The sequence below is a fragment of the Lepidochelys kempii genome, chromosome 1 (genome assembly GCF_965140265.1).
Source record: "Lepidochelys kempii isolate rLepKem1 chromosome 1, rLepKem1.hap2, whole genome shotgun sequence".
NCBI lineage: Eukaryota > Metazoa > Chordata > Testudines > Cheloniidae > Lepidochelys > Lepidochelys kempii.
In genome coordinates, this window is record NC_133256.1 from 26,851,597 (window position 1) to 26,866,990 (window position 15,394).

At 42.0% G+C, this 15,394-nt stretch overlaps 1 protein-coding gene across 4 annotated transcripts in view; it reads left to right on the forward strand.

The window, feature by feature from the left end:
• Positions 1-14,909, forward strand: part of PANX1 (pannexin 1) — a 48,464-nt gene extending 33,555 nt beyond the window's left edge. For 3 of the 4 annotated variants that reach the window (XM_073337357.1, XM_073337364.1, XM_073337384.1), the window contains 4 exons: positions 1,902-2,125; positions 3,242-3,909; positions 6,967-7,176; positions 7,391-7,464. In XM_073337357.1, coding sequence (XP_073193458.1) covers positions 1,902-2,125; positions 3,242-3,909; positions 6,967-7,148 — 1,074 coding nt within the window. In that variant the 3' untranslated portion in view covers positions 7,149-7,176; positions 7,391-7,464. Of the gene's footprint in view, positions 1-1,901; positions 2,126-3,241; positions 3,910-6,966; positions 7,177-7,390 lie in introns of all 4 variants that reach the window. The other variant, XM_073337374.1, reaches the window with a different exon arrangement.
• Positions 14,910-15,394: the final 485 nt, after the last annotated feature.

Below are 15,394 nucleotides of genomic sequence, written 5' to 3' on the forward strand. Positions count from 1 at the left end.
AGCTGATGATCTCTTCATGGACTTTCAAATGTATGCGTTGAGGGGAAAAAAAATTTATAATTTAAAACCAAATGAATTTTGGTCATCATGACTATAAATACAATTCCCTGGGTTCTGATACTGGAGTTCATTAGAATATGCTTTGAACTAAAAGTTAAAGCATGGTAATTTAGAAGTTCATGGATGAATAAGATGGATAATTATGTTTGGTAGAATTAGACAATATATGCATTTGAAAGGATTTTCAGATATTATTGCTGCTTTATACATTATACATTTAATATAAATGTGCCTTGAGAATATATTGAGAGGGACAAAGTGGGTGAGATTGGTGGAAGGGACGAGCAGACCAGAAGAAGAGCTCTGGGACGCTCGAAAGCTTGTCCCATCCACCAACAGAAGTTGGTCCAATAAAAGACAATACCTCCCCCAACTTGTCTCTGTCTCATCCTGGGACCAGTGCAGCTACAGCACTACTACAAACAGCCTTGAGAATGTATTGCCATTATTATATGATTTATTTACACGTGATAAGAGCATGCATTGAGTAGGCTATACTGGCATGAATAGTGTTATAAGCTTGCAGTACATGTGTTTTATAACCATCCTTATATGGGAAGAAAGTAGTAACACTTAATCAGGTTTGAAAGTTTTATAAAACAATTACTACCAAGAGACCAATATGTAGAGCCCTGCAATTGACCAACTCCCAGGTAGGGTGGGCTGCTGATTGGCCTACATTTCCCAGCTCCCAGGATTCAACCTGGAACTGGGGCCATGTGGATCCTCTTCTGCTCCGTTCCAGCAGCCCACCCTACCCATCCTGAACTAGGAATGGGAACCTGGCCTGACAGGTGCTGCGGGTCTAGCCAATCTCCAATTTGGGGATCAGGAAGGAATTTTTTTCTCCTGGGGCCAGTTGACTGAGAATTAGGGAGTTTTTCGCCTTCCTCGCAGCACCTTCGAGCCACAATTGGTTAAGTACAAAGGTGCTTAGTACTTAACTGAGGTTCTTGGGTTGAGTTGTTAATTCCTCACAACTTGCAGCCTGTTTCCAGTGCAGTCAAAAAATAAAATGAATAGTTCGCTGAGGTAGAAGACCTGGGATTTTGGTGTTGGCCCTTGGGCTCATGGGATAAGGTGAGACTTTGTCGCTCCCATGGCCAAGGTCCCCATCCCTCTACACCCTCTGTCTCCCTCGCCATAACAAAGGGTGCTACGACTCAGAGAACTGAATCCTGGGCGTTGGGGGAGTAGGCTGAGGAGAGCCTACACCATGGTATATGGTCAGAGCTCTGTAACCCCTGCACTGGATCCAATTAAATGCCTGGTATAGGAGAGTATGAGTGATGGGAAGGTAGTGCCCCTCCCTTGTGTTAAAGCTTAATAAAAGGTGCGGCCAGCTGTTTAATGCCATGCATGTGTCTGTCCTCATTTTGCCACTGTGTCCACATCAAATGACGTTCTTGTCAGTTTCACACTGGCCCACACAGTTCTGAATAGCCATGGTGAAAATGTGGTCCCGAATTTTGTTACGTTCACTCTGCTTCTGTTTGGCAAACTCTGAGCAGCAGCAGAGGCAGTGGATCTGTCTGTCTGCACACTCAGGAAGATGGCTCTGCATTAGTTCTCAATGGGAGCTTTTCTTTGTAGCTATAGGACTATTTCCTGGTTTCGTTTCTTTTTCTTTCTTTAAAAAAGAACAAAAGCTTAAATTCTGCATACATTTTTGGCTTCCCCCTTCCCCCAACCCACTAAGAAAGTTTCCTACTCACCCTGGTTAGCGTGAGAATGGGTTTTATAAGACAGAGTGCCTTGCCCAAGAAAATATTCTTATTTGGCTTGTTTTGTTACAGATTGATTCTAATCTAACAACTTTTAATGCTATTTTTCTCTTCCAGTTTTTCCCATATATCCTGCTACTAGTTGCTATCCTGTTGTATCTACCATGCTTGTTCTGGCGCTTCACTGCAGCACCTCATCTTTGCTCAGATCTGAAATTTATTATGGAAGAACTTGACAAGGCCTACAACAGGGCAATCAAAGCAGCTAACAGCTTTCACAGTGGAGACACTAGAGACCCCGGTAGCCTGCCTCCAGCTGTTAATGAAAACTTGACACAGAGGTAAGGTGCTGTAGCTTGGTATTTCTGGCCTTTATTTCTTTTAGCCTTTAATAAGTATAATATGTTTGGAACACTTGTAAATCACAGACACATACTGTAAATTTATAGCAGACATTTTAAAGATGAGCTGAAATGTTTTTTTAAAACTGTGATTAAAAATTTAAGATCCCAAATTGATGATAAAATGTGTGTGTGGAGTTAGAACTTACAAATAGCTACTTTTTTCAAACAAAATACTTGAAAATCAGGTCTTCTTCCTCTCCCTTTGTAGACCAGTCCCAGCCTGAGGTGGCTCTGTGTTTCCTTTGCTACAATGGATGTCAGTATTGCCTAAAACAGCATTAGGAAGTGCTGGTGGCTGCATTCCTTACCTACCGGTATAGTTATTTTTCACATCCTTTGATGTGGAAAGCCACTACTGGGCTCCCCTGCCATGCTGTTCTTCTCAGAGTTGTTTCTGCAAAGACTCCTTTTTTTCTTTTTCTTCTTTTTAAAATATTTGTCTTTTCCAGTCTCCCTCTCTTGAATTAGTTGCTGCACTGTTCTAACCAACCTCAGTTTCACAGTCTCCCTGGACAGTGCAGCAGTTTCTCCTCTTCTCTTTCTTCAGACGAAATAAAAATTACAAATAAGAACTGAAAATTGTTTCTTTAATAGTGAGTAGGCATGGATCTCTGAAGTTAGGTCCTGGCAGGTAAAATGCCATTTTCATCTTAATGTAAGACATGCTGCAGCTGTGTCCGTTCTTTCTCTTAGTCACTTAGGTTGGATTTGAGTATCAATGCTTGAGTTGCATTTAAAAATTTCTTTTTAGTATTTTACTTATTCTGTTTGAGGCTTGGGCATTTTTCCTGTTGACCTTTCTACTTGTCTTGTAAACAGTTGTATTCAGTCCTAATGAATGTACCGGAATTCTGGTTTTGAGATTGCCCTCACATCTGTTTTACACAAGTGCTACTTCATTGATTTCAGTAGAGTAACTCGTGATTTACAAGTGTCTGTGAGATCAGAATCAGGCCTGTTTTTTTTGTTTGTGTGTGTCAAAGTGTTTGGTTTATTTAATATGGCAAAATGATTCTTGCAATGATTGGTCTGGTTTTTTTTTTCTTTTTCCAGTTTGTGGGAGATATCTGAAAGCCACTTTAAATACCCCATTGTGGAACAATACCTGAAGACAAAGAAAATCTCCAAAAACTTAATAATCAAATATGTTGTTTGCCGTTTACTAACACTAGCAATTATCCTGTTTGCATGCCTCTATCTGGGCTATTATATCAGTCTGTCCTCTATGACTGATGAGTTTTTGTGCACCATCAAAACTGGAATCTTAAAGAATGACACAACAGTTCCAGAACTAATTCAATGTAAGCTTATTGCTGTTGGTGTCTTCCAGCTACTCAGTTACATTAACTTAATTGTGTATCTTTTGGTGATGCCTCTTGTAATGTATGCCATGCTCGTCCCATTCAGGCGAAGCTCAGACATTCTTAAAGTATATGAAATTCTGCCAACGTTTGATGTTCTGAAACTCAAGTCAAATTATGATGATTTAAGCCTCTACCTCCTCTTCATTGAGGAAAATGTAAGTGAGCTTAAATCATACAAGTGCCTCAAAGTGCTGGAGAATATTGCAGGCCCTGGGAAATGTAACATAATCCATCTGTTGCCAAACCTTGGTACGATTAAGATGACAGATACTGTAGATGGGAAGCCAGCAGCTGTAAAAGAGAAGCCTGAAGAGAAAATTACAGAAGAACCAGAAAGGAATACAGCAGAACTACAAGGTAAAGTTGGGCTGCTTGTTGTGTTTAAATGGTGTATCCATTAATATAGGCCTGAATAAGAAGAAAAATTGTTTCTTATATTATGGAATTCTGCATCTAAGCAAATAGAAGCCTTAGAATTATTGTGTGCAAAGACTTAAATGTGCTGTATAAGAAAATTGACTAGCTTATACCTAACAATACAGTCTGCTTATATTCTTATAACTTCAATTAAACCACAGGAGGGTTATGTTGTTGAAAGCTATTGTAGTATTTTTATTTGTTTGTCATAATAGACCAAATTTTCAAAAATAGATGCCTAAAATGTGCCTGCAAAATATATAAGCAAAGATGCAATTTTTCCACCTACAGCTTAGGCACTTGCTTTTGAGAAATGTCACTTCCAATTAATATGGTGTTTGTGCAATAATATTACTTGGGTAATTTGAACTGATGGGTAAGGAAAAAAGTAAGGAAGTCATGTGCCTGTCTTAGCTCTCCTGCATGATTTGTGGGTAGGGGTCTAACCTGTGGCAGAGGGCTAGAGCCAGAAGAGGCTCTTAGATCTGTGTTAGCCCTTCCTGACTTCAGGTCTCATCAGCTTTAAGCCTAGCAGAAGTGGTGGTAGCAGCTGTTGGTTACTGAGTGATTGATCCAAAGGACTAAGAACAAAGTAGTAAAGTGTACAGTCACTGTACAATGTGTTTGCATTTAGAGATAGAACTAAGATAAGATGGGGAAGTTAGTGGTGTCATGATTTTGTTTTAAAGACGGTGTGAAAGGCTGGTATTCTTCAGGCTACAGGAACAAAGATGCATAGAAGTTAATCCTCCCTCTTCTCTCTCACACACACGCGAGATCCGATGGGGTGGTGTTGGGGAAGGGACTCCTTTTAGTGCCAGGGTAGCAGCAGAGCCCCATTATTGCCGGCTGTCTACTCTGTGTGGCAAGGGAAACTATTTATGTATAAGCCACTAAGCCAGCTAGACTTCTCTCATGCTCCCTGTCCAAACCTCCCCTGTCCAGGGGTGGAGGGAGCCCATTAAGGGGGGTAGTACTCTGCACCAAAGGATTCCTAAGGCTTGATCTACAGTTAAAACTTACAGCAACATGGTTATGACAGCCAGGAATATGAAAAAAACCCACATTTCTGACCGACATAGGTATGCTGACGAATCCCCCAGTGTAGATACAGTTAGAGGGATTCTGTCAGCATAGCTAACATCAGTAGGGGAGGTGGGATTCCTGTACTGTCAGATCTCCTCCTTCTGTCGCTGTACACTGCATCTATGCTAGGGGGCTACACAGGCATAGCTATGCTGCCAAAGGCCCTGTAATGTACGCAGGGCCTCACACAGGAAATAAGGCACACATTTTTATCAGAGAACCTAGTTGGAACAATTTACCAAGGATCATATGACTGGCATTTGTTAAATCACAATTGGATATGCTTCTAAAGGATATACTCTAGTTCAAATAGGAATTAATTCAGGGTGGTTCTGTGGCCTGAGTTAAACAGTCAGTCAGACTAGATGGTCACAGCAGTCCCTTCTTGGTTTGTGATCTACAAGCTGGAATGCAGGAACAATTTGTAGAGTGGGGGTGCTGAGAGTCATTGAACCAAACTGTAAACCTTGTATATAATGGAAACCACTTCAAGCCTGGGGGTGTGGCAGCACCCCCACCCCATCCCTAGCTCCAGCAGCTATGTCTACAACTCCTTCATGACCATTGCCACATGCAGAGGGACCACTCCAGTTCTACTGCAGTGGGGCCTTACTTGGTCACAGAGGAGAGGGGAAAATCTGTCCCTAAGTGATTTCACCAGGATCATAGGGTGTCAGAATCCAGAATAGAGCACTTAAACCATAATAGTCCATCCCCTGCCCAGACCTGGTTAATTCTATTGAGCAATCATGATAATACGAGAATAAGTGTTCAGATACTATGGTAATGAGGGTAGCATATTTTATATTACAGAGCACTCACTCAGATCCTGCTCTTTCTACAGAAACATAACCTGGCTTCAGATAATGCTCTTTCCACTTATGGTGTTGATTGTGATTCCAAATCGCTGTTTGAAGGAAATTACCAGTCATGTTGTACATGGAGAGAGAGAGAGAGAGAGAGAGCCTCTTCCTGCAGTGGCGGGAATGGCTGGGAACTCTGACCATATTTAGCTCAGATAGGAGGGAACTGCAGATGCAGCTGTGGAACAATAATGGAAACATCAGGAACCTGCTGCCAATATCCCCTTAACCAATATGTTTTAGAAGCATGCGCTAACATTTTTAGGAATTCTTTGTAAAATGTTCATCAGTGACAACTCATCGTTAGCCTGCATAAGAAGTTCATGAAAGATACTATGTTAGCACTGGAGAACACTGAGATTAAGTCAAAGAACAGTGTCCAAGGCAGGGGATACTTAAATAATTTTTCAGCACAGTAGTGATACTGTCTCTTCTGCCTAATATAATGGAGGAAGCATCAGCTTAAGAGAAATGTTCATGATGTAGTATTCTAAGTCACTCCCCTCCCCCATATAAACACTTGCAAAATAAAATAAAAAATCCAAGATGCCCTAATGACAGGAATGTTTTTATTAGAGTTGGTCAGAACACTGGTGACTGTTTGTTGCTGGCATGTGCTGTTTTGTCAAAGCTAAAATGTATCGATATCAACAGGAAAGTTTCTGAGGTTCATGGTGGATTCTCCAGTCGCTGAGAGGGAGTAACTTATTGAAAACCTGACCTTTTTGAATCTGAAAACTGATCTTTCAACTTGATTCTGTTTTGTGAAAGTGTTCAAGAGGTTTTTGTTGTGTTCCGATGTGGAATGAAAACAAATGTTGAAACTCAAAAGGTGTCATGAAATGGATGTATGGTTCACCAGTCAGCTCTCATTTTTATAGGTTTTGTATGAAGGTTGAGTATGATGATTGTGGTCTTTGATCTGCACTAGGAGGACTAAGGGTCGCATTTAACTGCCCCCACATTTTCTCCTGCCTATAGTGATATTAGCAGGATTTAATAAAAGATTTTACAAACCGAGGTACTGATTCTAGTTCCTTTGCACAAGAACAAAAAGGGCGCCAAGAAGACTTCTTTCCCACACCTCAGAGGACAGGAACAGCCAGAATCCTAGCACTACGGACCATCCTAGAAGTGGAGATAGGCCTGGGGGATGGCTCCAGAACCCCATGCACCAGCTCGTGGTTCTACACCAGCTCTGGGTTCTGCATTTCCAAAAGGAAGCTGTAAGGTGCTCCTCAGGCTCAGCATTTGACAGGTAGTGCCACTAGGAGGGTGCCCTTTGAGTATGTCCCTGTACAAAGCCACACACTAACCTCGCTATAGTACAAAGCAAAGGTGAAAATAGATTGCGGGTTTGTGTTTTTTAAATCTCTGAGGCTGGTATTTTGTTGTAAGGAAAGCAGGAATATTTGCTTATGACGAAATGGTGTGATGGATTTTCATTGTAACAAGCGTTTGCTTTTGTTTAGTTTTAACAGATCTGCTCCCAAGTTGTGATACAAGCTCAAGCAACGAAGATAAGAAGGTTCGTCAAAGACTTATAGATTCTTCATGCTGATTGCTCCTGCACGCTCCTCTTTTGAGGGTTATAGCACAGGACAACTGCCCTCTCTCCCTACCTCCAACACAAGCCACGCCGAACACAGGGCACTGCCTTTCTCAACGAATAGACTGGATTTGGGGTCCTAGCAGTTCACAAGAGAGGATAAACCAGTTTGCAGACTGTTTATGTATTGTACAGTTAACCTCGTATCACAAAAGGCATCATCTAGAGTTTGACTATTTACAAAACCACTTAAATATGAATTATGGAAAAGTGAAATCCATCGGGTAATTAGCATGCAGAATGAATTACCAGAAGCAGCAGTTGAAGCTGAGACCATTTAAACAGTAGAAGTGTGCTTACAGCGACAAAACACTGAATTGTATAGACACTAGAAACAGATGGACAGATTCCATCCTGAGATGGCATGGTATTGAGGTGTGTGTAACAGAGTGCTGGAAATGCCAGACTTTGTTACTTGCCACCTAGAGTCCAGTTCTGCAGCTCTTACTCCATCTATTGTGGCAAGATGGCCGATTTTAGTCTGGTGGGTCCTGTGCTTTTCTTGGCGGGGAGCTAAGATGCCCCCCTTTGCCCCTACTCTTGGGTGCCGAGAGCCCCGCTACTAGCCTGGGAAGGTGGTAGAGGAGGGAAGCAGGGGAGGGATCTGGGTTTGCTCCTCTTTCTGAGTCCCAGCCCCTCTCAACCCCTGTGGGTTTCTCACCCTCGTCCCCCTTAGGTGGGATTACGCTCAGTCCTTAGATGCTGGGGGGGGAGGGAGTCTACCTGTCCTGCTGGGCAGGGTCTCCCTTACTTCAATTCTCAGGTTTTCCAAATCTTTCAACACACTCCAAGCTCCAGTCCTTCCTCCTCCTCCCTTGTCTGCCTGACACAGGGGGTTTTATTAGGTTCCTAAAAGGGCCTTAACTGACACAGGTGCTCCAATTAACCTGAAGCCACCTTCCCTAGTCTACAGGGAACCACAGGGAACTTAATTAGCCTTGAGCTTATATATTTCCCCTCTAGCACTCCCTCACTGTTCCTTGGCCCTCCTGTATCACACTATGTTAAGGTAAAATATCCCATTCATTGCAGTGGGTATCAAAGGAGATGTGTTAGATCTGGGTTTAGAACTAAAGTGTTCTTGGCTCCCTAGCCTGTAAAGTTAATGGGAGTTTTATTTGAGTATGGACTGCAAGATTTCAATCCTTAATTCTATTTCTTAACTGATATTAACTTGTCCCTCTGAATAATGGATTCTAAAGACTAGGGGCTGAACAACAGTGATAACCCCTATTACAGGGGTTTGCCTTGTCTATGCTGATGTCAAGAACCTGTATTTTATATCCATTGTGTTTAAAGTAGCCACTTTTTAACATTTATTGGGTCTCAAATACAGTATAGAACGCACATCTTCCATGACACGCCTTATAAGAAAAGCATGCATGGCATTCTCAGTTATATTACAGTAACAACTACAGGCCTCAGGTCAGGGCCCACTGGGCTAGGCAGGATACAGAAGAAGACAGTCCCTGCCTCAGAATTTGCAATCTTAGTTAAAGATCTGATACAAAGGGTAATTGAAACAAACCGAACAGAAGAGGACGATGATGTGGTGATAGAAATATGGACATATTTTGTGGCAAAATCATTGATCCACAGAGGCATTTTGTAATTCAGAAAGGTACTGCCATAATTCGTTCATGTGGTGTGTTTTTTTAATTGCTGTGGGGGCATTTCATTCAATTTGTAACAGTGTTCCAAATGGGGGTTCATGTCAGCATCCTGGCATTTCTTTCAAATGGCAAATTAAGCCTAATTACCATGGAACTCTTGAATATACAGTAGAACCTCAGAGTTACGAACACCTTGGGAATGGAGGTTATTCGTAACTCTGAACAAAACATTATGGTTGTTCTTTCAAAAGTTTACAACTGAACATTGACTTAATACAGCTTTGAAACTTTACTGTGCAGAAGAAAAATTCTGGTTTTAACCATCCTAATTTAAATGAAACACGCACAGAAACAGTTTCCTGACTTTGTCAAATCTTTTTTTTTAACTTTCCCTTTGTGTTACTAGTTTACATTTAACACAGTACTGTACAGTATTTGCTTCTTTTTTTTTTTTTTTTGTCTCTGCTGCCTGATTGCACACTTCCTGTTCCAAATGAGGTGTGTGGTTGACCAGCGGCGTATTAACGCCTAGGCCGACAAATTTGCAGGGGCGGCAAATTTATAATAGCAGCCAGAGGCTGCTTCCCCTGGCGCTGGTTCACGCCCTCCACCCCTGGCCCCGCCCCAACTCCACCCAGTCCCCGTCCCCTCCCTGCCCCTATTGGTCCCCTTCCCCAAATCCCCGCCCCAGCCCCGCCTCCTCTCCTAAGCAAGCTGCGTTCCCCCCCCTTCTTCGCGAAGCTGTTTCGTGCACTAGCACTGGCAGGGAGCGGGGAGAAGCAGGACCCGGCAGCGTGCTCAGGGGAGGAGGCGGAGTGGAGGTGAGCTGGGGCGGCAATTATTTCAGGGCCTAGGGGCAGCAAAATCTTTAATCCGCCACTGTGGTTGACCGATCAGTTCGTAACTTGGGTGTTTGTAACTCTGACGTTCTACTGTAGAGGGAAGAGATTTTTTTCTTAATTACCAGAATAGTAATGCATATCTTTCACAGCTTTTAAATAGTCACTGGTTTTATCATATGGTCTGGCATGAGAATGACCTTTTAACTGATTAGTGTCAGCTATAACTTTTGTCCAAAAATGCAGTTTAAAAAACACTTAAACAGAACATTAATGACAGTGCCTAGCAGTATCTAAATAAGTCTTAACATTTGCTTTCCCATTTAGCTTATTCACTGGGTTCCTTTTAACATATGTAGAATCAACACTGCAAAAAAGATTTGTTGATAGTATGAATGGGATAACCAGTAAGTAATTAGTGTTAAACCTTTCACTCAAAATTATTAATGAACAACCTAGGTGCTAGGATAGTACAATAAGAACTACTTGGGTATTTTATACCTTATGGCCAAGATAAGCCTTAAAAGGCTATTTCTAAAATAGTTTTATCCAGAAATATGTCTATTTAACTCTGAAATCGGTACTCCTTGTTTGTTCTTAAATTGGAGCTGAGATTTTTCTAAATGGCCATCTGACCCTCTTTAATTAAACAACCCCTCTGTAAAAAACCTTAAAAGCCACTGATCATCCATATGTACATTCCTCTGATGGTGTGCATCTGCCAGAGATTGGAGTCTTTCGGCCTACAGTACCCTTAGAACGCACATGCACTCCTCAGTCTTCATGTTTCAAGGTTGAGGCACGCTATCCACTATTCAGTTCTTCTCACCATCTCAGGGCTTAGAGATGGAGCCTGACTCTCAGAGATGGCCAGCCTCTCTCTTATTATTTATAGCTCATAGTGTTTATAGTGTTAGTGTTTTAGGCATTAGGTTGACTGTTGCGACCCTTTTTAGTTGTTAGAATCTTATTCGTCACCAGTATGGTGTCATCCAGTTCTACCGAATTCAAATGCTGCCCCTCATGCAAGGGAGCTATCCCAGCCTCTGATGGATAATCGTCATGCCCCTGTCTGGGAGAATCACAGTCCCAGTAAATACACCCTTTGTGAGACCTTCAGCTGTCAGGCTAGAAAGAACAGGGAGGCCCGCCATCAGGTCTTCCTAATGACTACGCCCATGATATACGCTTCCAAACCAGGCTCATTAGACACCCCCCACCCCCCTCCACATGAGGACCTTCAGAGCCCCGGATCATAAATGCAGGCTTATTGTCTGACTAGAATCACAACATTGTCCTCCAACAGACAGCAGGGAGCCAGAAGTCCCAGAGGTAGATTGCCTACCATGGTTTCTTCTAAAGAAAGCTTCCCATGATACCAATAATTATCTGAGACTCCACAGTCTGGAATGGTTCCTATTGAAGCTCAGTCTTGAGCTGAGTCTGACCATACGGTATTGTAATGCCCAGCACCAAAATCCAGGATTTTGGGAAAAAGTTTGGCATGAAACCCCAATGTTGTCTACCTCAGTGGCCATGGCACAGACTCTCTTGGCACCAGAACCAGGCTGATCAGGGCACCTGTACCATGACTCTAGTGGAGACTGCAATACCGCTGTGGGAAAACCTGGTTCCAGGTCACCTGTCTATGCCACCTCACACGGCACCATTCAGATTCTTAGCACTGATGGCTCTGCAGAACCCCAATCTTCCCCTGGTCAGCTATAAGCATTTCATTCGGCACCGACTATCCACTCGTGCAGCACCATGGGTCCACTGCATTGCCCGTGGATCCAGCATGCACATTCTCCTCAGCTTGATCTTCGAAACTGGCGGTCAAGGAATATCTGTACCAGCAGCATCTTGACTCACCCAGCTTCTCACCACAGCCCTTTACATCTTGTGAGGAGTGTCAGAACTCCCTATAAGAATGATATTGGGATCCACTGAACCCAAACTAATGGTTCTCTAATCCCCGGCTACCAGATTCTTACTCACCACTGCCCATGGTGCCCTTGTTGGGGACTATGGTCAGCTCAGAGCAACTGTGAGCTGAGGGAGCAGAAGACTGTCTCCTCCACGGCACCGCACAGATGAACACCCCAGTAACCCTTCCTGGTTCCAACACAGCCTCAAGCAGAGGACAAAGAGCCTGATGAGGGGCTGTGAGGCTGATGGCCCCACAGATGGGCAACTATAAGGGATTTCAAAAACTACTGAAAAGGATGGCTGAGGCCCTCCAAATCCCTATTGAAGAGGTACAACAACAGACGTAATAGCGTTGACTTAATGTACCTAGACGAGGACAGGTCCCTGATTCAGAATGATCAGGATCAGTTGGTAAACTGAGCACAAGCAAACAATGTGCATTTAATACAGCTAAATGTAAATATTGATCTAGGAACAGAATGTAGGCAATACTTAGAGGATCCTTATACTAGGAAGCAGTGACTCTAAACAAAGATTGGCGGCTCATGATGGATGATCAGCAGAGCTCCCAATGTGACACTGTGGCCACAAGAGCTAATGTGATACTGGGACGTATAAATGCAAATCTCAAGTAGCAGCAGAGAGGTTATTTTACCTCTGTATTTGGTACTGGTGCAACCACTGCTGGAATGCTGTGTCCAGTTCTGGTACCCACAATTCAGGAAGGATGTTGATAAATTGGAGAGAATTCAGAGAAAAGCCACAAGACTGATTAAAGGATTAGAAATATGCCTTGTAGTGATTGAGCTCCTTGAGTCTTTCTATTTAGCTTAACAAAGAGAAGATCAAGGGATGACTTCTTTACAGTCTATAAATACCTACATGGGGAACAAATATTTAATAATGGGCTCTTCAATCCAGCAAAGAAAGGTAGAACACGACCCAATGGCTGGAAGCTGAAGCTAGACAAATTCACACAGGAAATAGCCATTGCAACAATTTACCAAGGTCCATGGTGGACGATCCGTCATTGACCATTTTTAAACTAAGATTGGATGTTTTTTTCTAAAAGCTCTGCTGTAGGAATTATTTGTGTTTTACAGGAAGTCAGACTAGATTAGCATAGTGGTTCCTTCTGGCCTTAGAATCTATGAATAGTGTATTTAAATGAAGCATGTCAAATGTTAAAATTGTGTGTTGCATATTTACTTCCAAAGTAATGAGATGTAAGATCTTGTAATGTATTAGCATTGGATGGAATAGTTAGTAGGTTTTTATTCCTTAAAACTTGAAACTCACGAAAGTCAAGTATTTTTGTGGTGTATAACTTTGTGTCCATTTCTTTAGCAACATGAGTATTAGTGCAGTGTAGTAAAAGTCTGTTTGTGAAAGCATGATTGGAGAGATGCTTGTGGATGTTTGTTTTTAAACTGAATGGTACAGTGCAGTGGTTCTTTAAAGGGACACTTCCAGGTTGATTTAAACACAATTTTGCAGACTGGAATAGCTTCATGAGATATTTTGGTGATGATTCAGGGGACAGTCACTCTGCAACTGGGCAACAAAGAAAGTAACAGAACGCCACTAGCCATCACCTTCAGTCCCCAACTAAAACCTCTCCAGTGCATCATCAAAGATCTACAACCTATCCTGAAGGACGATCCCTCACTCTCCCAGATCTTGGGAGACAGGACAGTCGTCGCTTACAGGCAGTGTAATGACTCATCCCCCAATCTGAAGCAAAAACTCACCAGCAACCACATACCACACAACAAAAACACTAACCCAGGAACCTATCCTTGCAACAAAGCCCGTTGCCAACTCTGTCCACATATCTATTCAAGGGACACCATCATGAGACCTAATCACATCAGCCACACTATCAGAGGCTCATTCACCTGCACATCTACCAATGTGCCAGCAATGCCCCTCTGCCATGTACATTGGCCAAACCGGACAGTCTCTATGCAAAAGAATAAATGGATACAAATCAGACATCAAGAATTATAACATTCAAAAACCAGTCGGAGAACACTTCAGCCTCCCTGGACACTCAATTACAGACCTAAAAGTGGCAATTCTTCAACAGAAAAACTTCAAAAACAGACTCCAATGAGAAACAGCAGAACTGGAATTAATCTGCAAACTGGACACCATTAAATTAGGCTTGACTAAAGACTGGGAGTGGATGAGTCATTACACTAACTAAAAACTATTTCCCCTTGCTAATTTTCCCCCTACTGTTCCTCACACCTTCTTGTCAACTGTTTGAAATAGGCCATCCTGATTATCACTACAAAAGTTTTTTTTTTCTCTTGCTGATAATAGCCTACCTTAATTGATTGGTTTCATTCAGAGTTGGTATGGCAACCCCCATTTTTTCATGTTCTCTGTATATATGTGTGTGTATATGTGTATGTATATATAATTCCTACTGTATTTTCCACTGCATGCATCTGATGAAGTGGGCTTTAGCCCACGAAAGCTTATGATCAAATAAATTTGTTAGTCTCTAAAGTGCCACAAGTCCTCCTCATTTTTTCTGCTGATACAGACTAACACGGCTACCACTCTGAAACCTCTGAGCACTCAGTTGACCTTCCAAATTTTAAGCTCAAAAAAATACACCCTCTTACACACAAGTAAAAACAATAAAAGTCCCCAAACATGTGATAATACTTGAAAATGTTCTTCTGAAAACAACAAATGCTCCATATTTTGATGTTACTGATGTAGTTTCTCAATTGATTTCTAAATTAAGAACCCAGACCTGTTCATCCATTTACTTGTAAACATGTAAACTTGACTTCAGGACTGGGCCCTAAACAAATTGGCTAGTCTGTGTATTGCAATCATATTGGCTGCCATTAAAACATCACTAGCACATGGAGGCTGGAAATTAACAGTTGCTAAATGTACAAACAGCAAGATAAAGTAGTGATGTATATTGCACTTCTTCAATGTCAGTCCAAATTAAAATGTGCTGTCTGGAAAAAGGAAAGTCTTTGGCCTTTGTCATTTTAATTACATGAATATCACTGTTTTTATGTGATTTATTTTCATGGCAGGATGGGCATGGGTGAACGCGTTATATACTGAAATGCACAGAGAGATTAACTCCGTTACAATGCTGTCAGACTTACTTGACTGTAATCTTGAAAGACACGTTCCCCACAATACATCAGACACACAAGTTGCTTTTGTTAGCTGGATCAACAAGCCTCGTTACAGTCACGGGCAGTGATCTTTTCTGTTCTTTGGATGAATATGGTGTAAAGTCCTTCTGGAAACCCAAAACATCACCAAAAATATGTTAACAATTTATAACTGATATGTCCTTTTTAGAGCAATCAGTCACTGTATACATGGAAAGGTTGAATTGTCCTTCGCTATTAAATTTCAGTCCCAGCAGCATCACCAGTTGGTGAGTTCACTATATAAGCACTCCACACATGACAATGGGAAATCTGGAAGCACCTGTTGGCA